Source organism: Cyphomyrmex costatus, unplaced genomic scaffold, assembly GCF_001594065.2.
Source record: "Cyphomyrmex costatus isolate MS0001 unplaced genomic scaffold, Ccosl1.0 scaffold69, whole genome shotgun sequence".
NCBI classification, from domain to species: Eukaryota; Metazoa; Arthropoda; class Insecta; order Hymenoptera; family Formicidae; genus Cyphomyrmex; species Cyphomyrmex costatus.
Genome location: NW_017280255.1, coordinates 2,782,788 through 2,809,228, shown reverse-complemented (window position 1 = coordinate 2,809,228; position 26,441 = coordinate 2,782,788). Strand labels below are relative to the sequence as shown.

The window sequence follows — 26,441 nt, the reverse complement described above, 5'->3', positions numbered from 1 at the left end:
GTATAACAAGGCGTACGTGATTTTTCACGGTAAATCACTTTTCATGACACCCTCTTCTTTCTACTTTCTTTATTTACCGGTTTTTTTGTTTAATCCTCTTGAAACCTCTAAGCTGTAGATGTAAAAGTGGAAAGTAAAGTTGGGGGAGGAGAAAAGAGAGTTTTGAACAGATTTGTCCAAATGCTTTCGGAGCTCTTTTTTTCTTGTATAACTCTTTTGGAATATTCTTCTTTTTCACGATAAGTAGTTATTAGCAAGAATATTGAAAATAATAAATTATTATTTTATCGTTACGTTAAATTTTACATTATTAGGTATATATACATAAAAGAAAAGTGAAAGTTTTTGTCGTTACATATATAAACTTGTCATCTAAAATTATTTATTTTACGATTTACTATAAGTATGTCTATTTAACTCTGTTTATAGTTTAAAAAATGATTCTTCGTTCTTATTTATTGAAACATATGATACAATAAAATGTAGCAATTATCATATCCTGTAATAATTTCTCGATGCTCTCCCGGTTAGAGAGAGAGAGAGAGTCGGTGTCCATCAACGAAGTAGCACGTAACGTGATTCCATTAATCTTCGATTAATACGCATCGCGTATCTAACAAGTGGAAAACTGTTTTCGCTCAGTGTAATTTACGACCTCTCAGCCGCGCGTAGAAGTAAATCCGCTCACTCACTACAGCAGCCGTTAAAAGAATATCAGTAAAATCGTTCTTTGACAATTATTTATTATTCAACATCCAAGAAGGAAACAAAGAGAAAGAAAGAAGAAAACGCGGAGCTGTGTCATCAGAATACACGCGTCTCTATTTCCGATTCTCTCTCGACAAGATCATTTTTCAAATAGAATTCACATTGAAACAGAAAGTAGTGAATGTCGTAAATAAATGACAATGAATTTAGAGGTAACACCAAATTGCTTGGTTCATTAATTCACAAGGTGGCAACGAGTAAATGTTTAATTAAAGAGCAAGGCAGACAAGCGGAAATACTACTGAAAAGGGTCGTTGTAATATATTTCACTCCTAAATTACTCTTACTCCTAAATTGTAGTATAAGTTACGCTGTTTTTCGACAATTCACAACGAAGAAATACTCAAGAGTTATTTGTATTAAAAATTTCTTCGATTATTTAGAGATATAGTAGTATGTGAATATCATATGCTTGTCGATATATTAATAGAAACGTCGATTGCACATCAATTCGTTGGACGTTCGCGTTATATTTGAAGCGAATGGTGGCGACAGTCAAGCAATTAACATGTTTCGCGACGAAACTTTTGAACTCTCTACGAAACGACGGTCGTTCCTCTCGCTAAAACAAGACATAGGAGAGCACTGATTATGACGTGGTCGGCGTGGGCGAAACCGTCAGCAAAGTTTGGTAGTGTCGTCGTCGCCGTCGAACAAGCATTTCCGAAAGTTTCGAGTGGTCGACAATACCGGCCACGTCGCGCGTCACGAATCTTCAAAGTGAGGAGAGAGAAGAGAGAGAAGCTATTTAAAAAGCTTGACAGGAACGCGTCAGCATCTCTCAAGATTGTTTTGCCATTAAGAATCGGAAATAGAGACGCGTGTATTCTGATGACACAGCTCCGCTGTCTTTTCTTCTTTCTTTCTCTTTGTTTCCTTCTTGGATGTTGAATAATAAATAATTGTCAAAGAACGATTTTACTGATATTCTTTTAACGGCTGCTGTAGTGAGTGAGCGGATTTACTTCTACGCGCGGCTGAGAGGTCGTAAATTACACTGAGCGAAAACAGTTTTCCACTTGTTAGATACGCGATGCGTATTAATCGAAGATTAATGGAATCGCGTTACGTGCTACATCATTGATGGACACCGATTTTAGCAGCTAGGTAGATATTTTAATGAATTTCATGTAAAACTCTCTCTCTCTCTCTCTCTCTAACCGGGAGAGCATCGAGAAATTATTACAGGATATGATAATTGCTACATTTTATTGTATCATATGTTTCAATAAATAAGAACGAAGAATCATTTTTTAAACTATAAACAGAGTTAAATACACATACTTATAGTAAATCGTAAAATAAATAATTTTAGATGACAAGTTTATATATGTAACAACAAAAACTTTTACTTTTCTTTTATGTTTATAATAATGTAAAATTTAATGGGCGAGGAGCTCCATGAGAAATTACTTCTCCTGATCGACGAAATCTTTTTTCAGATTCTTTTCCGGACTTATCCCACCTCGACCTATTATATCTCCAAGATACGTCGTGAATAACGCAAATAACATCGGCATCGTCGATAATACTGTCATCATGGAGAACTTGTCAGAGGACAACTATAATTACGTGCCGGAGGACATAACGTCGAAGTTGATGGTGCAAATAATGTTTTGTTTATTCTACATCATTATCTTCGTGCTGGGTATATTCGGTAATGCGCTGGTGGTCTTTGTCGTCTCTCGGAACCGTCAGATGCACACCGTCACCAATCTCTTCATCACGAATCTCGCACTCAGCGATGTGCTGCTATGCATACTGGCCGTGCCCTTCACCCCCTTGTACACCTTTCTGGGCGGTTGGGTGTTCGGTAAGACCCTCTGCCACCTGGTACCTTACGCACAAAGCGTTAGTGTATATGTAAGCACGCTGACGCTAACGAGTATAGCTGCTGATAGATACCATGTGATTCTTTATCCTTTTCATCCGAGAATGAAAGTGACAACATGTTTAGCGATCATCCTGGCTATATGGATGATCGCGTTATTATTGACCTTGCCGTATGGACTGTACGTACACCTAGTAGAGGAGACGTATGTCTCCTTCTGCGAGGAAAATTGGCCAAGCGAACAATTTCGCAAGATTTTCAGCTGTCTCACGTCAATACTACAGTTTGCAGTACCATTTATGGCAATTACCTTCTGCTACATATGTGTTTCGATAAAGTTGAACGAGCAAGCCCGTGCTAAACCGGGTACTAAGTCTGGAAAACGCGAAGAAAACGATCGTGAAAGAAAACGACGGACCAATCGAATGCTCATCGCCATGGTTGCCGTATTCGGTATATCCTGGCTGCCGCTCAATTTTGTCAACATCGTCGATGATTTTTACTCGTACGCCAGCGACTGGTCCTACTACAGATTCAGCTTTTTCATGGCGCACTGCATCGCCATGAGCAGCACCTGCTACAATCCGTTCCTCTACGCCTGGCTCAACGACAACTTCCGCAAGGAATTCAAGCAGGTGCGTATATGCAATGAGTTTGTCGCTATAACTGTTATTTCCCTGAATATCATATTACAAGGATCAAAAGGTATGAATAGATTTTAAATAATAATCGAGTATCAAATTAGATTTTTTCTTTCATGTGAAAAATGATGAAAGACGCTTTGAGCATCTCTTATAAATAAAAAAGAAAAACCCACCTCAAACTTTTAAATAAAAAAAAAAATCATGACTTGACACTATTTATTCATGTCCATTATTGAATCTCGTATCATGAGGGCCAACGCTAAACTAGATTTTGCGAAGCTTATATCGGAAAAATCTCTGTCCATTTCGCTTTCCATTCATCTGCGAGATACACGAGCAAGCAGATCATTTTTAATGCAGTCGGAAAGCAGATATATATGTAATACTTCTATATAGGGTAAATCATAAACATCTTAAAATTTTATGAGCGTGTTCGTGCAAAGGAAAAGCAAATATATCCAATACACGTTAGATTATAAATTATTCGTTATCGAAATAATAGACAGTTTAAAGTCAAATAATGACTTCATTTAAAAGTTTCACGTGGATACTTTTGTTGTTTACAAAAGATGCTTAAGTGTCCTCCATCATTTTCTACACACGAAAGAAGTAATCTTTTTGTGAGATTTGATTCAATAATTATATCAAATCTATTCGTGTTGATTATTTTAATAATGAAGCATTTGTGATGTTTATAGAAACATTTGTTCTTTCTTTTATCGAGAAATACGCAAAATTTTTAAACATATGTATTTATAACTCACCCTGTATGCTTAAATAAAATCCACCATCACAAAATCGTACAGCTACAGAAATATACGTTAAAAATTGTATCTCCCGACTTTTCGAAGTAAGTAAATTCTCGAAAACGCAAAGCTCTCAGCAATTAAAATTTCTACTTAAAAACATTTTAGCTTTTTAAATTTTTATTTAGGCAAGAAAATTAGGCAATACTTTTACGGAAAAAATAAATATTGTTAAATATATATTTTGTTGCATATAAAATTCGTTTCAGTGCATTTTACATAATATATTTTTTGATTGCAAATAATATAATTTTACATCGTCATACGTTTCATGCATTCAGAATTACCCATATGCAATTTCTAAATTGGAGCGTGCAAGGATGCATTTTAAGTAATTAGGACACAGAACTGTTTACGTCGAAGGAGGGCAAGAATTTGATGTGTTATGTTCTCAATTGCAACACGTTAAAGGAGAAACTAGAATTCTATCGCGTCGAAATTAATTTGCAGCGGAGCTATTTCTTCTCTCCGGGTCTACATATTCGTGAAATAATGAAAAGTGTTTAGGACATTAATGTGCAGTAGTAAGACAGTTGCACATAAACGAGATACGCATAAATGTGTTTTGTCGGATGCCTATTGAATGCGACTTCCATTGAATAAAGGTATTCAATCGATTCAAAGATGCCAGTATATTGGCGGTTTCGAGCATGGTCATTTACCGAGGCAAGAATTTATGGTAAAAGAATAATTTCTGCGCTCTTTTTTCTCGCGAAAAGACTTCCCTTTAGCTACTTGCGCGCGAATTCATAAAATAGAAAAAGATTTACACGCGATAAAGACGTTTTATACTTTGCGATTTACTCGTTTTTTGATATCCTATTGAAAAATATATGACGAGGGATTTTGCATGACGCTCGTTTCTGTTACTTATTCTCCCTATATTTATCTTTCCATTTATTTTTCTCTATATATGCATATTTATTTCGTTATGGAAATAGAAACGGGAAAGATAGTATCACTTGATGCGATCTATTGCTTATTATAACATTCACCTTCGTACAAACATTCAGTATATAATTAAAAGGAATTAATACTAATGAATTAATTTGATTTTGCAACGTAATTTCTCATGGAAAATGCTTTAATATTAATGAGACTTGAGTATCGCGCGAAAGTCGAGTTACGAGCATTTGCGCTCGTCAAGTTTCATTAATTTTTCTCGATCTGTATTGAATTAATTTTTAATTATCCACATCTTCTACAACTTGATTATCGCCCTTTCATCAATTTCCGACCTTAAGTTTCACAATAATAAAATGTGGTTAACGACTGTCCCATAACAGCGCTCTCATAAACTGCAATTACGGAATCGATTAATAATTTCGTTTAGGTGTAAAATGAATTTAAACGTATATATTATACCTTGAAGAGGATTATCGCTTCTAGAGAATCCCATGTAAAATCAAATATCGCTCTCATATATATGTATATATGAAAAGATGAGATCAACATGTTGAGCTAATTTATAATAAAATTTATAATAAAAAACTAAGCTAATTTTTAACAGATATTATTTATTTTAATTATTGTAAATATACAATCTATTTGATTTAATATGTGTAATATGAATACATGAGCATACATAAATCGTTCATAACATAATAATATTATATAAGTACTGATATAAATTATAGTCTAGATCCAACTTGGCTTAACCTTTACAGGAATCTATTACTAGTCAATTTAATACTAAGCAATAAACAAAACAAATTAAGGTCAAGTATTAAAACAGACACACTTAGATATAATATTTTTTTAAACAATAATAAATGGAATATGATTTAAAATTACGGATTTCACAAATATCTCATATTATTATTTTACAAAAAAAAAAATTACATAGAAAAGTTAAACGCACTGCAATTATGTAAGTTTACAAAATAAATAAACGGTAAATTGATGTCTATATTCTAGTTAACGAGAACGGGTAGAATCAAATCCGTTAAAATGTGAGAGAGAAATTTCCAGTCAGAAACAGAATGAATGTACATCATGTCCAGAATTAAAAAATTAGAATTAAGTATTATAGCTCAGCAACATATGAGAATGAAAAATAAGATATCAAACGCATATATAAAAATTGTTCTGTACGACATGGCGGTTAGACTAGATCTAACTCACACCGGTGACAATAGACAAATGATCTTGTTTCTGACTGGGAATTTTTCTCTCACATTTTAACTGATTTGATTCTACCCGTTCTCGATATTAACCGAAGATTAAACAAGATTTAATTTGTGAAATAATGTTTTTGTCTACCAACAGGGGTGAGTACAAAAGAATTTTCTTTAGTAATTTTTTATGGACAATATTTAATAGATTAATACAATAATTTGATTCTAATAGATTTTTTGTGTTAACGGTTTTTTCACAGACATATTTCCGACATTTTGAAATAATACACAGTTCCACATATCAACGATGTATTCACTTCTATTTGGTGCACAAGAACATACTGTCAGTTAACAATAATTGTTTCTACAATTTGCATTCTACTCGGAGTATATGAAGTATCGTTTATTATAGCGTTGTCGCTGAAGATGGTCTAAATCACAGACCAAAACGTTCGACTGGTATTCTACATGTTAATTGTAAGATTAAAATAATTTTCCCACTGTTAATTTATGATTGTTTATTTGTGTTAATCGAAGAATCGATTCTGGAATATAGACATTAATTTACCGTTTATGTTTATTCTGTAGAATTACATCATTGCAGTGTGTTTAATTTTTCTGTATAATTTTTCTTTTGTAAAATAATAGTAAGATGAGATCTTTGTAAAATCCGTAATTTTAAATTGTATTCCATTTAATATCATGCGCTTAGTCTATTTTTTATACATATATAAATTTTAAGTTGTTTCACGTCTGAAGAAGGCTAAGTCAAGCCAAAATGTATCGTGAGGTGTTACATCTTGAATAATTAATAAAATCTATTATCAGCCATCTGAGTATGCTCGTTTTAATACTTGACCTTAATTTGTTTTGTTTATTACTTAGTATGTACACGAGCGGTAACTATAATAATTTATTGTACAATTTAAACTAGTTAAAATATTAAACAAACAGTAATAAATTACTTATTTTAAATATTATATATATATATATATATAAAAGCATTGTTGTTTTGGTACTTTTAGTACTTCACAAATAAGTAATTAACTACGCTCTGTCTTTTTCAGTAAATTGGCCAATATTAAATTAGTCAGTATCATATACAAATAATAATAATAAACCGAATGAGACAATGCCACAGCAGTCTAAGCTGGATCACGGGTGTTTCTAAATAATTGCGTGTGAATTTATATTCTTATATAATAATAATAAATCGTATACGTTTAAAAAAAATGCATATCATCTATTGAGAGAAAGAAATTTCGTACTATTAACTAAACAATTAATGCCATTTTCAGATCCTGCCATGTTATTCAAGAAACTCCAACACTAACGCTCCTAAAACCAAAAAGAGCCGCAGGGGCGAGAAGTTCTGTAATGGTAGTAATACCTTGCAAGAAACTCTGTTGGCCAGTAACACGAAAACGCAGAATCCCGAGATGCGAGAATCCGGATGCGAGATGATCATTCTGGAGCAGACGACGAACATCTCAAAGGAGTTGGATCAGCCTACATGTTCCTCAAAGGATTTCGACGAAGCGACTCTGTAAACGAAAGGTACGTAAATATATTTTGTTACCTAAAGCTGGTAGACATGTCAGACGCCGGGTAAATATCAACTATCATAATGGAGATGGCAAGTAGGAGAGCAACTCGATCATTCACTGTCGAGTTGGTGACATTTTAACAATTTGAATATCCGTTAAGTTCGTCCCTTACCAAATTTTCTTCCATTATCTTAACAGCCGCGTTGCAAGGTTCAAATTAAAAACTACTTTTCCTTTGCACAGCGATAATAAAAATTATTTTTTTATGAATGCTGTCTACGTGTCATGTCTAGTATATTAGAAAATAAGTATATAAATAATGTTTAGAAGTACAAATTTGCCTATCTTTGTTTTTTAAATATCAATAGACATTATTAAAATATATCTTTGATATAATTATTACATATGTAGGCTTTCAGTGATATTGCGTCCAAGGAACGGACAATTGTTTGGATAGAACACAGAGCTTTATTATATATGGTAAATCAGTAGATACAAAGAATCAAATCAGTATAAATCGTCAGTATAAAAACTGTATCTTTATGAATTGTCGAACGCAACATGCAACGATGAAAACGAGAGCTTCTAAATTTTTTTAACACATAAACTCTATAACTTCTTTACTTCTCTAGTTCTCTTTTTTTTTTATCATCGCAGCGCCGCGTAGGAATAACTTATAATAATTACTTATCGACTGTGGAAATTATCCCTAACAACATATTATATATATTATATAAAAAGTTTATAATAAAAAATTTAAGTGCAAAGTTTATAAAAAATAAAAGATTTTATTTTTGTAATGTCTTATGCGCGTTTATAAAAATTTAATAATATTGTACAATGTAATGAAATATTATTGTTTTTAGAAATATTGGTTATGTGATATTTCATTCGATACATTGCGGCTATTCATTCGACATACGTTGTTATAAATACTTTTTAAATTATTCAATATATTCATATTCGATATTTTTTCCATACTCACGGTATTTTTATTTGCATTTATTATATTTGTTAAATAACATAATAGTTAAAAGAATTATGATATTTTATTATTGTTAAAAGAATTATAAAAGTTATTGTAAAGAAGGTCTAATATATTAATATTGCATATTATAATTATGTACATTCACCGTATGATATGAAAAATTATTGTACTTTTTATGTCCAAAATATCAAGTAATCTGAATGGAAAGTTCAGCGCGAATGTTACCGACGCAGAAAGCGTTATATCATAGAGTCAAATACAAAATTGTAAGCAGCAAATTCATAACATGATATGATACCTTTAATTGCAGAGAGTCAAAAAAAAGTATATAAAATATTACCTATTAGTGATATTTAAAATAGTCATTTTACCTACTACTGATATTAAAAATAGTTATTTTATAAATAATTAAATATTTAATTGATTAAATGTTAAATTTATAGATACTTTTTCTATTTGATATTTCGCAGCAAAAATAAAAACGGGCGATAATATCAATAAATATCTCTAGCAAAAGTCATCGATGACTTAGGCCGGTATTTATAGTCGGTTCTTATTTCAAGAATGTCTTAAGTAATGTCTTAAGATGCTAAAGCGGCCCTCTGATTGGTTCGTAACTCCTCAAGACTGAACTTAAGACGGTCCTTGAATATAAGAACTGACTATGAATACCGGCCTTAAAAACAAAACAACAAAAGGTCTAAAAACTGTTTACTTGTATAATTACAAATGATAATCTCAAAATAGAATTTGAAAAATTATTTACAATTTTTTTCATTACGTTTTTTTTCGTGCTACACATTGCAGCAAACTATACGTTTCTTGACTCGCTAAATCACGATACTTAATTTTGCATAAAAAGAAGCATGAATTGCCTCTCGTTCAGCGCAATGCGCCAGTTAAAGTGAAATTACAGCATAATAACGCTCGAGTTTCATTCGCAGGTTTTCAACCGAGAATCAGAAAAACATGTTCAAAACAGTTGAAAGGAAATGAGCGCATTATAAACTTATACATGGAGCAAATGTTACAGAGCATTTGCAACATGAGTTCTATCATTTTACATTTTATTTATTACTAATCTGTAAATATATGAAATATATATGGATACAGAAAATTAGAGATATCATATACATTTCTCATACACTTATATAACAGGTAAAATAATAAAACATATACTGTACGTTACAAAGAACAAAACAATGATTATTACGAACACACACAAGAATTTAAAATTATACATTTTAAACTCTAATTTTTAACCAATAATCATGTAAGAATTCCATAATAAAGCTTATAATAATAAAATCAATTTAGACTCCTTACAATTAAAAAACAAATGGGAGAGAATAAAGGACAATAGGAGTCGGACGCAGAAGACGTCGCGCAATTAAAAATACTACTAATATAAGTGACAAAAACCATTTATTCGAATAACGCTCTAAAAGAGCCTAAACTCTTATTGCTCTTTATTCTCTCCAATTTGTTTTCGAATTCCATAATAATTATTAAATTAACTTTAGAGATACAATTAATCATCCAATGAGTTAAAAAGGCAAGTGTTTTAAAATTTATTGGAAGCATTTATTTATATAAAAGAATATATATTTTGTATGTTTTTGATAACATAAAATCAGTAAGTTGTTTTTACATTAACTTGTTTAGTATAAAGAATTTTCGTAGAAATTTCGAAAAAAGGGAGAGAACTTTAGCACGTGAAGAAAATACCTTTTCATGCTGAAACGAAATGGGAAGTCAGTGAGACAGCGGAAATGTGCCTATAAGAAAAAGAACAGCAAGAGAAACAATGCGAAGTAAAATAAACCAGTAGAACCACTCTCGTACATCAGAAAAACTTTTACTATTCTCTTATGTAAACCACACACATACGTATGTTTGAATAATAGGAATGAATTAGCGAGAATTATCCCCTTGTATTTTTCATTTAGCAAAGTACAGAACGACCGAATATCTTACATGCGTAAACTTAACATTATCTTCTATAGCATTTGCGAAAATGTCCACTTGAGAAAGATATAAAATATATGGCACGTTATTTCAATAAGTTATATAATATAACTTGAATCACTTAAAATTTAATCTAATAAGAGATTAATTACATTCACACTATATTATATTTTTAATTTTTAATGTATTAATCCATTACCTAATATATTTATGTTTTTTCATCCTATCTATTTTTTTTATATTTGCTATCACTCTTGTGAAGTATAAATTGTTTCGCTTTTCTCTGTTATTTTTAGCTCTGTCCGAGTTCGATTAACCACATACACACTGTTTGTCAAATTAATTTTTTAACTGCATTCTGATTCAGTGGGCAATAGATAGAAATAACCGATAGGAATGGGGCACGAAAAACATCACGTTGATTTAAAATTTGTCAGGACAGTTTTCGTAGATTTTGTTCCATTGGCGAATGGGACGCTGCTTTTAAAAAACCGATCGATCAATCACGTCTGCTTCTCACGAAACACTAGTACTTGATTGTTCTTTTTTGCAAAAAAACTGAACGGAAATGAAAGAGCAAAATCAAACTAAGTGAATGCTTAAAGGAATCGTATCTATGAACAGCAAAAGTACAGAAATTCTAAAACGTCATTCTACTTTTTTTAAAAATAAGCACAAAGATTGTAAAATGTTAAACTGCAACATAAACATCGTCACATTCTGTTTACATAGAATTTGCGGAATTCTTATACATATAGAAAATTTATATTTATATTCTTGAAATTATACTGAAATAATTTGAGTTCGACACGCAATATTCTCTATATATTTTATTATTTAATATTGTTTGAACAAGAAATATAATATAAAATTATTATATTATAATATAATAGTGGTAGTAGAAAGATCAACATATAAACAAATGATTAGGTAAAAATTTAAAATTATTATTGAACATCAAATAAATACAAAATTTTTAATTAATATCTTTCAATAAAGTACGAAGTATAAAACGTTTCTATTTTACTTATTGTTAGCCATATCTTCAGCCACATATATTATAAAGGAGTAAAATTATTAATTATATACAGCAATTGGTTATTTTGTATGTACAATATTATTTGATATTAGAAATCAAATATATTTTATACAGATTGAGAATTCGAAATGTTAGGTTAAAATAATACTATTTTCCGTCGAACTACGAAACGTTTGCAAAACGTTACTGCGCAAAACATTTGCAAATGAAATGTCAGCTTGTATTATTGAAAATATCAAGGGTTACTTGTGTTGAGTTTAGCATTGGGTGAATAATTTGGATGCTCCGCTGCGATTACGGAATAAAAATGAAGCGCATAAGCCAACGGGAGAGAACACTGTGCCGTGTTCGAGACGCAATGAACTGTTTAATTTTAATTCAGATTGACGCATTCGGCATAATAACGTTGCGAAAATGATTAATACAGAATCATTATTATAACAACATGGTTTACGTTTGCATATAACGATGGATAGTATAGTAAGAGTTTATTCGCTAACAAGCACACAATTATTGTGTTATTGATTAAAATAACCTCAAAAAAGGAAAGTAAATTGAAAGACAGTTGTGAATGAAATTTAACGTTAATGAATAAACGAAAATAACATATATATCGATTTATTAATTAATATGAGTAACATCTCCTAAAACATTAATATAAAGAAGTACATAGCAAGAATTTAGGTAAAGAATTCTACCCTTGTAACTTTTGAAAACACGAGCAGATAAATAATGCAATATATACATATTGTACTGTTATTGTGAAAATTTGTTTTTTTCAACCACAGAACAGAATGGATGTCGAATTGCAAACAGGAATACTTCGATTTTCCTATTACGCGATGTAATCCGCAAGTAGCGTGTTTACGCTTACGTAATCATCGATTTTAGTCAAGGGATCTAATTAACGAGATTATGATGATTTCCATCATGGACGAAACCGCGTCGATACAACATTTGTTACATTGATTTGATAATTGATCGACGTTGACAGCTGGAACGAGCTGTATTTTAACGTAGAGAAACGGATCTGCCGCGCAATTCACACATTTCACCCATCCGATGCGTTCCAGGGAATTGGTTTCATTACCAGCTTTTTCGAGCAACAGTAAAACCGAGTTTTGGCGAATAGTATTGTTAGAGTTTTCTTTTTTTTCACTGATAATTAAACTCGTATTTATAATTGTGCATTGAAGGAAAGTTTCGTTAACGCAATGCATTTTTGACTGATTTACGAAACGTACTATAATACCCACATGAAATTTGTAAAATGAAATTTGGTATAAATTTGTGCAAATGAAAAGTTATTAACACGGACAAATTTTTAAGGTATAAATGAATATGTGTGGAAATGAAAATTATTCGAAGATATTAAATTTTATAATCAGGTAATTAAAATTTAGAAAAAGAAGAAGATATATTTTTTTAAATAGATACTTTTAAAAAATTTCAGGAATTACGGAGTAGAATAAAGTTTGTTATATAAGAAGATCAAAAATCTCCTCTTAATAACAGTTTTCATCGAAAAATAAGATGCTTTTCTCTACACAACTTTACATTTTAAAAATAATTTGATTTGACTCCTTAAAAAGAGCTTATTAACATTTCGCAAATCCAGTAAAAGTGTAAGTTCATTTTGTAGAAGTCATTGTCAATCTCATTATTCTGGATTTATTAAGGATGACATTTCTATCAGACGCTTATTGTTCAATGCAATTCTGCTAATAAAAAATTCATCGTTCTTTGTAATCTCCTTATATTCAAAAGACATCTACAAATCCTTTAGTAACAACTTCAATAATATTCAGACAGGCTTCATTACGAAGTTTCTGCATCTCCCTCAGCTTTGCTGTCCTATTCGATAATAGGAATTTGTTGGAACAGATCGAATGGTTCGAGTTACAGCGTTGCATCGATGTGAATTGACAGAAAAGTGATGCGTCGCATGAAACCTACGTTCTTTATACGCGTTTGGCATATGAAGAAGCATCTGGTCCAACGATAATCGATTATCACGATCTGATGTGACAATTCCACTTTTTTTTGATATACAAGACATCAGTTTTTACGTTGTTATCTATAGAATATCGAAGAAAATTGAACATAAAGTTATTTTATGAGCAATATTAAGTGGCAATCAACCGAAAATGTTTAACACAAATGAGAGAAGATCATATCCGGTCAAAGCAAGTTTTAGTGTCTCATAATATTTTTTTTGTGAATTTTACAGTTTCCAAGCAAACTACGCGCCAATTGAGATGCTCATTAACATCAAATTAAATTACTTGTCAATTTAATTTGTAGTATTACTAAACATTTCATATAGCTCAATTAATTATTATATAAGATATTACGTACTCCAGCTTCAGTTTAGAACTGTGTTTGAAGACCGTCAAATAATCGGTGTGCTATTTAATTGAACTAGAATTTGTAAATTTACATAAAAATATCCTGTCAAAGCGAATTATTAGATAATAAGCTTTGACAGGATGTAGATTCTTTGCTCATTTGTGTTATTTTATGAAATTTTTAATTTAAAATTTAGTTGCCAGAGTAATGTTAAAACATAGTAGATTGGCAGCTCTCTCTCTCTCTCTCTCTCTCTCTCTCTCTCTAAAATGATAGCTTGAATCTGAAGCAAGAGTTAATTAGAGTTACTCACAGACTGTACACTTCAGCAAATGTATTTTTCCGGCTGAATTACTGTAATTTCCACATATGCTTTCTATTTATATTTTCCTTTGATTCAGGTATTGCAAATAAGATATCATATGAATATGTCTAGTCTCGTATAATTAGAATCGTATAATTAGATTATACGATTATTAAAATACATTTGTTTGTATTTTTATTAAAATACATTTGTTTTATTAAAATACTTTTATTAAAATATATTTGTTTGTATCGTCATGCCCATTGTATAAATTAAAAAACATTCTATGTAATCATATATCTTGGACAATCTAATCAGTATAATAACAACTTGGTCGTTGGAATATCTCGATATCGTGTAGCTATCGCTCAGTATTCGATCGATTCAATATTCGAGAGTATAGCTTATGACTGTAGGTGTATTCTAATTTGACATTTCTGGTCGTACAATATTCATATTCAGTTGATGCGGATTATTATTATGTCGTTGTGTAACCTTTCTACGCATCATCAAAATTAGTTTATTATATTATTGGATGAAAATTACAAAAAGAAGGAATTGCTGTATTACTTTTAATAAATCAACTCATAAAATTATGTTTATCGGTATACTATGGTACACTGTTTCAAAATCAATACATATACATATATCCTTAAATAGGTGTATGATTATTGTAAACTATAAATTTTTTTGTAATAGATGAACATTACTTCTATCATGAATATTTCCATAATGAGAGAAAAAAATAATACTTAAAAATTTTATTTATATTATTTAGATTAATTAATAAGAGAGAGACAAGTATGTTTTACACATGCTAAAAATTTCCATTTTTTAATAAAAAGAAACAAACTAATAAAAATAATAAATAATGATAAGGCTCTGTAAGTATAAAACAATGTAGACAAAAGAAGGGCAAAGAGCCAGTAATGTAACAAAAACTTTAATTTAAATAATAAAAACATGAATAATTACAAACTAATAAAATATTTTTCAAGATGGTCCGCAAATTTCCATCTGTTTCTCCGAAGCTTCAAACAATTATTGGCATGAAATTATGGTATTTAAATAAAAGACAATAAATCGGTATAAAGATCTTGAAATAATAACGTTAATAATAACGTTGGAAATTTAATTCACTATTTCGAAATTCACAATTTTATATCAATTTAAGCGAAAATAAAATCCATTATATTACGTATACATATTTCAAATCTGTTAATAAGTTTCTAAATTAATTACGTATCTTCTAGAATACGATTATTATTTTATATATATACACACACAAGTGATTTATTTTTCCCGTTAAAACGTTCTGTGATAAATGTCAATTCTCGCAAACGGACGTTATCTTGCGTATTTTTTTTATCCAATCTACGATATTTACAGGATGTGACCGAAATCGAGCATGGTTCAATACATCTACAAAACAAGTCATCGAAGTGTTGCAGTGCCATATGATGGAATATTACGTAAACCGTTTCATTTCGCGTGCTATAAAATAACGATTTAATATCGCTGTTGAGGACTTTACGTTCGAACTGTTCGAAGTTTAACTTGCAGTCTGCTTTTAAACAAGACAAGGTGTGTGTGGGTGAGCTATTGAGAGAGTGCTTTGAGTTTTAATATATGGAAGTCTCTCGACAAGATCCAATCCTCAGTTTTGCGAAACTTTTGACCTATGACGTGCCCTTTCCGGATTTGTGGAGGCCGATTTATATTGGAGTTACCAAACTTCTTCCCGTTCGCTTTACATTTGGAAACTTGTTCTCAGCCTGAATCATGGCGTATACTGTTATAGTTGTCGTTGACGCTAAAATATCTCGTGACACGAGATTCTCTGTGGAACTTTTTATTTACTTCTACCTCTTCGTTGTATTTCCCCAGCGACGAGCCGACGATCGACGATATAAAGGACAGGGATGTTTTTATATTGTAATGAAGACCTGATATAACGGACTGTGAGTGCTAAAATAAGAATCTCAGAATCTTTCTTTTTGAAAAATGTATTATATTATTGAGAAAAGAGGTATTTAATAGAACGTACACAATAATTAATTTATTAAGACAAAAAGTAATTAAGGCAAAGAGGAAATACATTACAATCACAATTCGTATTAGAAGGATAAAAATAAATTAAGCCAGTATATTCTATTTCCTATTTGTTAAGAACTAATTTTGTCTCAATTTCTATAATCCCGAGTTATATTAAAACTACAGATTCATGTCGAAATTTAGCAAATTTGATTTATAATGCCATTTATTTATATATATTATGTGTGAGCATTTCAATTCCCCTGAAACACATCTTATATCGTAGTCGCATCTCGAATTATAAATAGAATTCTCTCTCTGCTATAATTTACAAACCTTCTAAAGTGAACTTTACACAAATGTGAAATATTTACTCAAAGGGGTACTCAATCGAGCTTCTGATCGAAATTTTCACTTACTCTATCTATACGAATCAGACTTGTATATAAACAGATGAAGGATATCTATAACAATTTTCTTTCGACGCATCTCCTGTTTTGTTTCGATTCGCGCATCAGCGAGGCTAAAACGATAACTTTTCGTGTAGCGGTCGTTATGTAAGTCGTTCTATCTGTTTGGAGTAAGCATGGTTTACCACTGCATCAGCGTAAAGCGCACAAACATACGACTAAACGTGGGTGGAATTCTCAACAATTGCGGTGTGTTACTATCAAAAAATTTCTCCGCCGTGAAAATGCACCAGTTCTAGCATTTTTCGAGTTTGCAGTGTTTCGTTTTACCTTCCCGTCCGTAACTCGACCGGAGGTGGAAATCGCGCACAAGTATTCGAACGGCTTTCCTCACTCTTGCGAATATCTCTCTCTCTCTTGTAAAGCTCTCAGTATTCCTTTCTTTAGTATGTCCGGCTATATATGCGCGCGTATTTACGTGCACTACGTTAGCCAGTTGGCATTTGTCGTTCCGACAGAATCTCATAAAATACACGTACGAAGGAAATTGGAAGCAACTAAAACTGAAAAGCAACGGAGATGAACATTCTCACGAAATCAAACTTTTCACAAAGAGATACAGAAAAATCGAGTTTCTCGAACAAGCGAGCATCCTAGATTCAAAGAGTGAAAATCCCAATGCTACATAATATTTTATTACGAAGAAATTTTATTACGACAAACAAATAATATTAGAACAGTTTACTGTCACATCCAAAAAAGTAGCGACCAAAAAAGTAATGCACCAAAGTTACATAAAGAGAGTACGTAACGTGTGGTGAAGTATGAAAGAATATATCTGATTAACACGTTCAATCCCGGCCCAATTTTAAATGATTTGATCACATTGCTTAAGTGAAATACATTTAAAGGTGGAATATACTTAAAGCTTTACCCGATATCGATTTTAGTTGTTGTAAAAATTTTTGCACTTTCCGTCCTGTCGATCGCACGCGGCACGAGGCTCTCTGACTACCGTCGTGATCCCGACATTCGTGTTCAGTTTTGCGCATTGTAATCGCGTTCGCCCGCAAGTGAGAATTCAAATAAAGTTTAAAGACGGAGAAGCAAGCAGTTTTTCTTCGCCCAAGCTCCCTCGAGCACTCTATCCGCGGGAAGCGCTTGGAACAACGTACGCTATCGGCACGCCGCGCCATTGCGTACGATTCAAAGTTTTTGCACTTTGTCTATTTTTAGAGAAAGTTTAATTGATCGAACGGATTTAACGCTACTTATTTGTATTTCAGAAGTCTTTAATGACACATAAATTACTTGTTCGTTACCGCTGAAAGTGATAGATTAGAGATCCTTTAAATTTTGGACTTTTGGTGATGAATGTTTCTTTATATCATTTCCCGTTAGCATTATAATATTTGCCATTAGCAAGAGAAAAATCATCTCTTTGAAAAGAGAACATATTATTCAAGTAAAACAAAGCACGATATTGTATAAATAATATCTGAATTGTTGTGCTTAATGATTACAATTTTTATTAATTGTTTATTACAATAAAAATAATGTTTTAGTCTTAAAATAAAATTTTTTTTAGTGAAATAAGATTCTTCCAGTTTGTATTTCTTATTATACTTGTTTTTTTTACTATAATTACAATTCTTTTCTAAGTAAAAAGTAACTCCTAGCATACTGGCGCAAAAATTTATAGGAAGAGATAGTTAAGTTTACTACTGAATATTAATTTTAACTATCTGTTTTCATCATTTCTTATTTTCTTGGAAATTTTTCGATCTTTCTGGGTATGAGCTGAGTATAAACACCTCGTAAGTACATCACTTATACGTTTTGCAATTTTGTGGACGCCACGAAAGTTTACAACGCAAGTTAATAGACTTGGTTGAGAATACGATAAAGTTACGTTATATTACGTCCATTCTGCACAATGAAGCTAAAGATCTCAAGTAGCGAATAGCACAGTGTCATTTCTTGTCATAGTTTTACAGATTGAGAGCTACCGGCGTAAATGCATCTGGTCGTTTTAATCCAGTATAACAAAAATGTAACGACTTCATGTCGCATTTTACAGCGACGCAGCAACGACGAGAGCAATAAACGTCTCGTGAGACAAGAGACAACGGTGGCACAAGAATTAATACCCTTCTTGACGCAGTTTTCCAGCGAAACATTGTGACCCAGTTTTTCCCACCGTCCGTGGTGCGAAAGTCAATATGCTAAATTTGATTAAAAAAATGGCAATGCAAAATTTTGACAAACCATTTATATGTATTATATGCAAAACATCTCGGATTCCGTGTAATTTTTTTTTTTTTTTAAGAGAAGAATATACTCGTATATTATTATGTATAATATCCCTTCGCGTACCGACGTATTTTCGGCACCTTCGCCGTACCGATGGGGTCGTTTGCGTCCTGACGTTTGTTGAAGCACTTAAAATGCTTTAAAAAATCTGAAAAAATTCATGGAGGTTCTTTCAACCTTCAACTTGAAGTCCCGACTGTAATATTTAGGAAAAAAGTTATTTTTTAATATAATTTGTTATTAAAAAATGGAGATACCTAAGGAAAAATCACTTTTGCTTGGGTCGAAAGCGATCCCCGTTGATACACGAAGGGATATATTACAAGATATATTTTCATCTTTACATCTTGTAATTGACACTAAGTAAGACAAATTTATTCTGCAGCATAAAAAATTTTTCCTTAACGTTTTTTCATATCTTTAAGTTCTAGAAGAAACTATTTGCGAGTATTTGGTTTTTACTGGACTCTGTTATACAGCAGACGAAACCAGTCTTGTATAAGTCATATTTTATCCGCGTATAATTTATCACTGTTTTGGAACATCACACCCCACGGATATGGTATTTGTGGGTAGGGTCGGAAAATGCCTGTTGTCGTTCCACGTGTCCACGTTTCGTCATGCTGAAATTGTGTCATTATGTTGGTACGCGTGGCAACTTTACATAAACTATTCGCGGGGAGTAACACACCTCTTATCTCACATTGTTTCGCTGGAAATACGTAGGCGAATTACATAGATTATTTCCGGGTAATTTATGCGAAAGACGACGGAATCGCTTCCGAAATCGCTTGCATTCTCAGATCAAATTAGTTTCCTATTTTCGGCAGTAGGCGAGAGTCTCCCACGGATTTGTAGTCGGGAATGGTACAATGCTACGTTATATTGTATTTATCAGTAGGAACATATTTATCTGTATTCGCAGAAACATGTTGATATTTATCGATTAAGTGGTCAACAGTACTTGACGACGAAGAGTCTAATCATTTTCGTAATGTGAAAACCGCGTTTATAGTAATTCGTTATACCTGTGTTCACATATATATATTGTTCTATAAATTATTTCGTTATAATTCGTGTCGAAAATCGTAATAATCCATTGAATAGGCAGATAAAATTTTACTACCCATCGTCCCTTTTCTACGAATTTAAAAAACTGCTCCGAGCAAATTCAGAGGATTTTATAAGCTTTGCACACACAACTTTGCTAGGCTATTTTTTTATCCCAGTGCTGCAGTGGCGAAAAAATTGTTGTAAAATATTATTTTATATAATAAATTGTTGTAAAATATTGTTTTATATGAATATTATGAAACATACTTTTTATTAAACATATTTTTATAGATTTTGTTAAAATGATTTAATATATATTTTTTTTCTTAACTTTACAAAACTTTGAACATGCAAATCCGTCGGAAACTCTCATATAAAAAAAAAAAGGTTTATATTAATTAAAATCTTTATTTTTTAAGATGCGTCTAGACTATCGAGCCGAAACGCGAGCCGAACCTCGAGCCGAGCCGAGCCGCGAGCCGAGCCGAGCCGTGCCTCGAGCTGATGAACTGAAATTATTGAAAAAAAAAAAAAAGAAATACGGATAGCTTGCGACGCTTGTGAAATTTGGTTAGAGCTCGACTCGATTTCGACTCCGAAGTTCAGCTCGATAATTTCGGTTCGAGGCACGGCTTCGGCTCGCGGCTCGACTCGAGGCTCGCGGCTCAGCTCGGCTCGAGGTTCGGCTCGTGTTTCGGCTCGATAGTCTAGACGCACCTTAAGAAATACTATTATAAGTTGTTTGTTCTGTTTAATATTTATTTAGCTTCTATTTACTTTTTTCAGAAAATTGTGTAAATCCATATTTTTTAATATTAATAAGTTTTTAATATTAATAAGGAAAAAATCTATAATATACAATCAGGGATGGAAAGTAACTCGTTACTTGTAACGAAGTTACAGTTAGAATTACTTCTTTTCAGTAACTGTAACGTAACTTCGTTATTTTTTTCCATCTGTAAGTATAACTTAACTTAATTACATTTTTTGAGTAACTAATAACTAATTAAATAGTTACTTTTATAATTACTTTATATACGAGTGTATCTGAATTATCGAACTTGGAGTATACCATGAGATACAGGACAAGAATCTAAGTAAAAAGGTCCTGAGTTATTTTTTGATACGAATTTTTTGATACGAACTTTCAGTTCGTTATACGATGTTAAAGTTAGCAAATTAGCGACCGAGTATAAAAGGAAGGGACGTACTTCTCCGCCTTGCTACGTCCCTATCTTTCTATACTCGATCGCTAATTTGCTAACTTTAAAATCGTATAACGAACTGAAAGTTCGTATCAAAAAATGACGCAGGGCTTTTTTACTTGGATTCTTGTTCTGTATCTCATGATATACTCCAAGTTCGATAATTCAGATACACCCGTATATATTCAAATTCTTATTTATCGATTTAGTGCTCCCAAGTAGTGCTCCCAAGTAGTGCAAAATATAATAAGTGAATGTATACATATACCTAATCCAATAGCATCTTAATATTGCATTTTCTTTCTTAAATCTTTTCATTATTTCTCATATTCGGAATTATTTAATAACCCATCTTATTATTATATATTTTGAGGTCTAGCAGCGCCAAGTTTTTTGTACTTTTACTTTTTGAAATAAAGTATATGTTATATATATGGCAAGAAAATATATTCCTTCCACAATTTGGCGCAATCTAAAAAGATTTCATTTCATTTTTGTTTCATTTCATTTTTTCATTTCATTTTTGCACACTTGGCGCCTTTTTTTCCTTTTTTAAAAAAGGTAATTTTGTTGAGATATCACGCATTTTGTAATGTTAAATATCTATAGCTAATCGATATAAAATAAAATATGCTAGCAAACGCCGTCTGTCGTTTAAAACGTAAAACGGATAACAGTTCCGATGTAAAAATTTTCGACATTTCAAATCAGGCAATTATTAAAAAATATAAATATATAATTATATGAAAAATAATATAATATAGTTAATAGGCTCATATGAATAAATCAATACAATAAGGAATAATTGCCATTAAGAAATAATTATATGTATAAGATCCTCTTTAGCTGGTAAATTCATTCTGGTAGATTGAATGAACTTTGAAATTTTCTATGTAATTATAAATATAATTATTCATATTTCTACTAAACACTAATTAAATTTGTTTAAATTGTATCAAATATGAATATAATATTTATAACATAAATCATTCTCTTATTACCGTTCTGCAGAAGCAGCGAATAAAACTCTAAATGAAAAGAAATTGATATTGTATAAAAGGACACATCTTTTTCAAATTTATCATTTGCTCTCATCATTTTGGCGGAAACACTGGTATGTCTTCAATAATTAAGCTCATCTACGTGTGTCGAATTTGGGGCAACGACCCGTCCTTGAATCGCATCTACGTGCTCGGACGAACAAGTAGTTCGAGTCGGCTATTAGATGGACTACTCTCCTCATGAAGGTCGGAATTCCAAAAGTGTACTTAAATCCTAAATGCGCCGCTTGCATAGAAATGTCGCTCTTAATTTTCTTACGAGTCGGTAGTAAATCGTAAGAATATGAAGTTACTTCGCCTCGTTAAACATTTTTCAACGAATTAGATCGGCGCGAGGGATTTTTTTCCAAGAGGGAAAGGCATTTCGGTTTTGTCAACGGAACCTTGGATCGAGTTTCGCGAGAGTTTCACGGTCAACTACGTTAACTGGTTGGTCACCCCTCGAGGAAAACTTTACTAATGATAAAACCTTCTTCGGGAAAGTAAAGAAACTGGCTATAACGTCTGACTCTTTTCTGGTACGGTTCACTCAGATGATGTTGGATTATTTTAACTGTATCACTACTAGATACAAGATAGTGCTAAAATATGGAAAAATAATTAATCCAAAAAATTATTACAATATAAAAAATTATTATTAAATCTATAATAAGTTCTTTTTATCCTCTATTTTCTCTCTATTTTGCAAATTTTTAATATATTTTTAAGTTCTATATTATACAATAAAATTAGATAACTTTAGCATATAAATTTTTCATTTAACTGTTAAGTTTTCATGTATTTTACATATTTAGGTTTAATTTAATTTAGTTTTTTGTTTATTATATATAGGATGTTAAAACTCTTGGAAAGAGAAACTTTGAAAAAGTTGTTCGGAGAAAGTTAATAGAGAATTTCCTCAATCGCGATCATTTTTATTTTTTCTGATGAAAATTTGTGACATTAAAAACGACTATTTACATGATTAATGAAATCATTAGGTATATTAATTTTTCACAAACAAATGACAATTTGTGTCTTTCCATAATGAGCTTTATTATTTTTAAGTAACAAGAATAATCAGGCTAATGAGAGTTAATAGATTTGCGTTTTAAGTTCGACGGATGTTCGGCGCGCAATGGGGGGAGGGAACTACTTACGTGATATATAATATTCATACTCTAACATATCTTATATATGATCGCACCAATAACCGCTGAACAGCTCTCATTAGCCTGAGTATTCTTGTTATTTGAAATTCTCGAGAGTCTTCTTTAATTTATTTGTTTATTATTTTCATTACGATATTATATTCATTATGTGCAATTTTCATTTGCGATATTAAGCGCTACAAAAGTGATGTGTTATTATATTTGCATCGCGAAAAGTTTTATTAATCTGAAACTTGAAACTTTCGCAGGCAATAACAGTATCTCTATTTCTATTATAACAATAATTCATCGCGAGATTAAATGAAGGGATTAAGTAAAAGATTAAATATTTGCTACAGCTGTTTGCCCCTCGTGAAACGAAATTACGTCAAGTACAAATCCGATATTTGCACCGTATCGTGTGGACACTGTCATCTATACCAATCTTTCGAAAAGGATTAATGATGCTCTTGAGTTAAAGTACGTGAACTGTGTTTAAATCGCAAGCGTTGCGGTTTGCGCGGATATCGATCGCTTTCTTATCTCAAACTAAAATCAGTTTCGCTATAATACTACCTAAGAGTAACATGTGCTTAGTCGATAATATTAACGAGATCGTGACAAAACTTATACCGTGATCTAAATACAAAGAAAAAGAATAATAAATTTGAACATTCTCCAAATTTCGAATATATAATAAGTTATATAATTCGTTTGAATGACTGAAATTACTATTCTTATTCGAATTACTGTGGCTAAATTAATAGAGAACTAAATTAATCCGTAAATACGGGAGCGGAATAATGTGAAATAGTTTTGGAAAGTATCAAATAGCATTCTCATCTGTTGGAGCATCGTAGTACATTCCTCTAGAATGGTAAACTAAGATTCGTAAATAGATAACAACGTTGGAAATCTTTAGTTACTGGTAAAGTGGTGTCAGATCACTGACATCGGACACGATTTTGCGAACAAAATGTCAGAGGGCAGATTATGGCGTGATGCGGATCCTCTTTCAATTAGAGGGACGACGATATCGACCCTCGTCATTACTCACCAACGTGTCCGTTATATTTGATTTTATAATACTAGATACGCACGCGATGTAATGTATTTTATTATCTGAATATATGTAAGAAATCACAAATTGTCACTAAAATTCCATTCCTTGTTATTCTACGTTCTTACCACAAAATTCCAACAATTTATAATTTTCCTGCATACTTTACTATACAATTTCTGTTAGCATTGCTGTATTTAACTTGTATTGTAATATCGAAGTAAAATCTCTGAGTTAAACTTATTTAAACTCTCACTTAGACGAGTTATTAGAATTTACGTCAGAGTTTGTGATAGAATTCTATATATATTGTTTATTTTGTTATATTTATATTATATTTTTTTTTTTTATAATATTTTTCGTATTACGTGCATACAATGTTGTAAATAGAGTTCTATCTTGAATTTGGATATAAATTCGCATAACTTCGTGTAAAGAAAGCTCTTTACTATTATAACTATATGAACATCGGGTTTGTTGGAACGACGTTGGAATTCATGTTTCACGTGCAAATACTTGATTCAACTTTACATTTCGTAAGATAACTAGCAACTAAATATTCCTCGGAGAATTAACGAGTTATGATAATATCATGATTATTTAAAACGATTGATAATATGTTATACTTAGTTCGTTGCAGTTGATAATGAAAAAAAAAATATAATTTTCATGTAAAAAATAATAAATTATATATGAGCTCTATTAAAGAAAGATTGTAATATTATAATATAAAACGTTAGAAGAATTTTAAGTATCTATACGTATAATTATTTCGTTGTAGCGGATATCTGACTTTTTAGTTAAAAACTTAAATTAAGTATAGTCTCTTTTTTTTTACAGAAATCACATTGCATCGCAAAAATCGTACAGAAATACTCGAATTACACATTGAAATATTGTAAAGAAAGGGAGAGAATAACTTTCGTCTAGTGATTTAAATACTTAAAATACAAGCATCTTCTTTTCAAACTGCGAAATATTCTTGAATATCTTTTTATATCTATCTTACAAGTGACTTATATCTTTTTTCCACAAAAATATCTACATTTATATACATATACTTGTGTGCGTATATTTATATACCTTGGCTATATGTATATTTACATATATCCCAAATAAATATTTAATTATAAAAAAGTATATATATGTATATATAACAAAATTTCAGAAGATAAAATTATATGTATATAAATTTTGTAGTAAATGGAAGATTTAATATTTGATATTCTCTGTTAGATTTTATTTATATTGGCTATATTTTCAAGAACTCAGTGACACACTTGTTTGTTCACACGATACGCGACAATTGATCGCGCATTTCATAACAACAGCTGACTGTGTTGTTATACGAATGATTAGACTACGTAAAGTTCAGAAAAACGAGATCAGCTCAGATAATACAGAAAGATTGATCGCGCTAGCTTTTACGAATATTGTTTTCCAGACTTGCAAGAATATTCCTGCGCATATCGTAATTTACGTTTAAATTAAAACTGATTAAGCATAAAAACTGAAACAAGACATTACATCTCTCTTTTAATTAAATCCAATATCGGTAATAGCGTAAGCTTTTGGCACTTCAATATTTCTTTATTCAAAAATCGATTCCGAACTCATTAAAGAATATATTAAAAGCAAAAATGGAAAGTTATGGAGTATCCTTCATAGTAATTTTTACATCACGTCTGTTTGCCTTCAATGAGAATTTGATAACATTTTGTCGTCGTTCTCGTCCATCTTTGTCACTAAAGTATTCGTAATCAGTTTTTATATTCAAGACCATTATACTATATATATATATATATATATATATA

At 31.3% G+C, this 26,441-nt stretch overlaps 1 protein-coding gene across 1 annotated transcript in view; it reads left to right on the top strand.

Annotated features, from left to right (window-relative positions):
* The first annotated feature begins 2,278 nt into the window (after positions 1-2,278).
* Positions 2,279-26,441, top strand: part of LOC108780252 (prolactin-releasing peptide receptor) — a 68,021-nt gene continuing 43,858 nt past the window's right edge. Inside the window, exons 1-2 of the mRNA XM_018547890.1 lie at positions 2,279-3,234; positions 7,465-7,723. Of these exons, the coding sequence (XP_018403392.1) occupies positions 2,308-3,234; positions 7,465-7,716 (1,179 nt within the window). The 5' untranslated portion in view covers positions 2,279-2,307 and the 3' untranslated portion in view covers positions 7,717-7,723. The remainder of the gene's footprint in view (positions 3,235-7,464; positions 7,724-26,441) is intronic.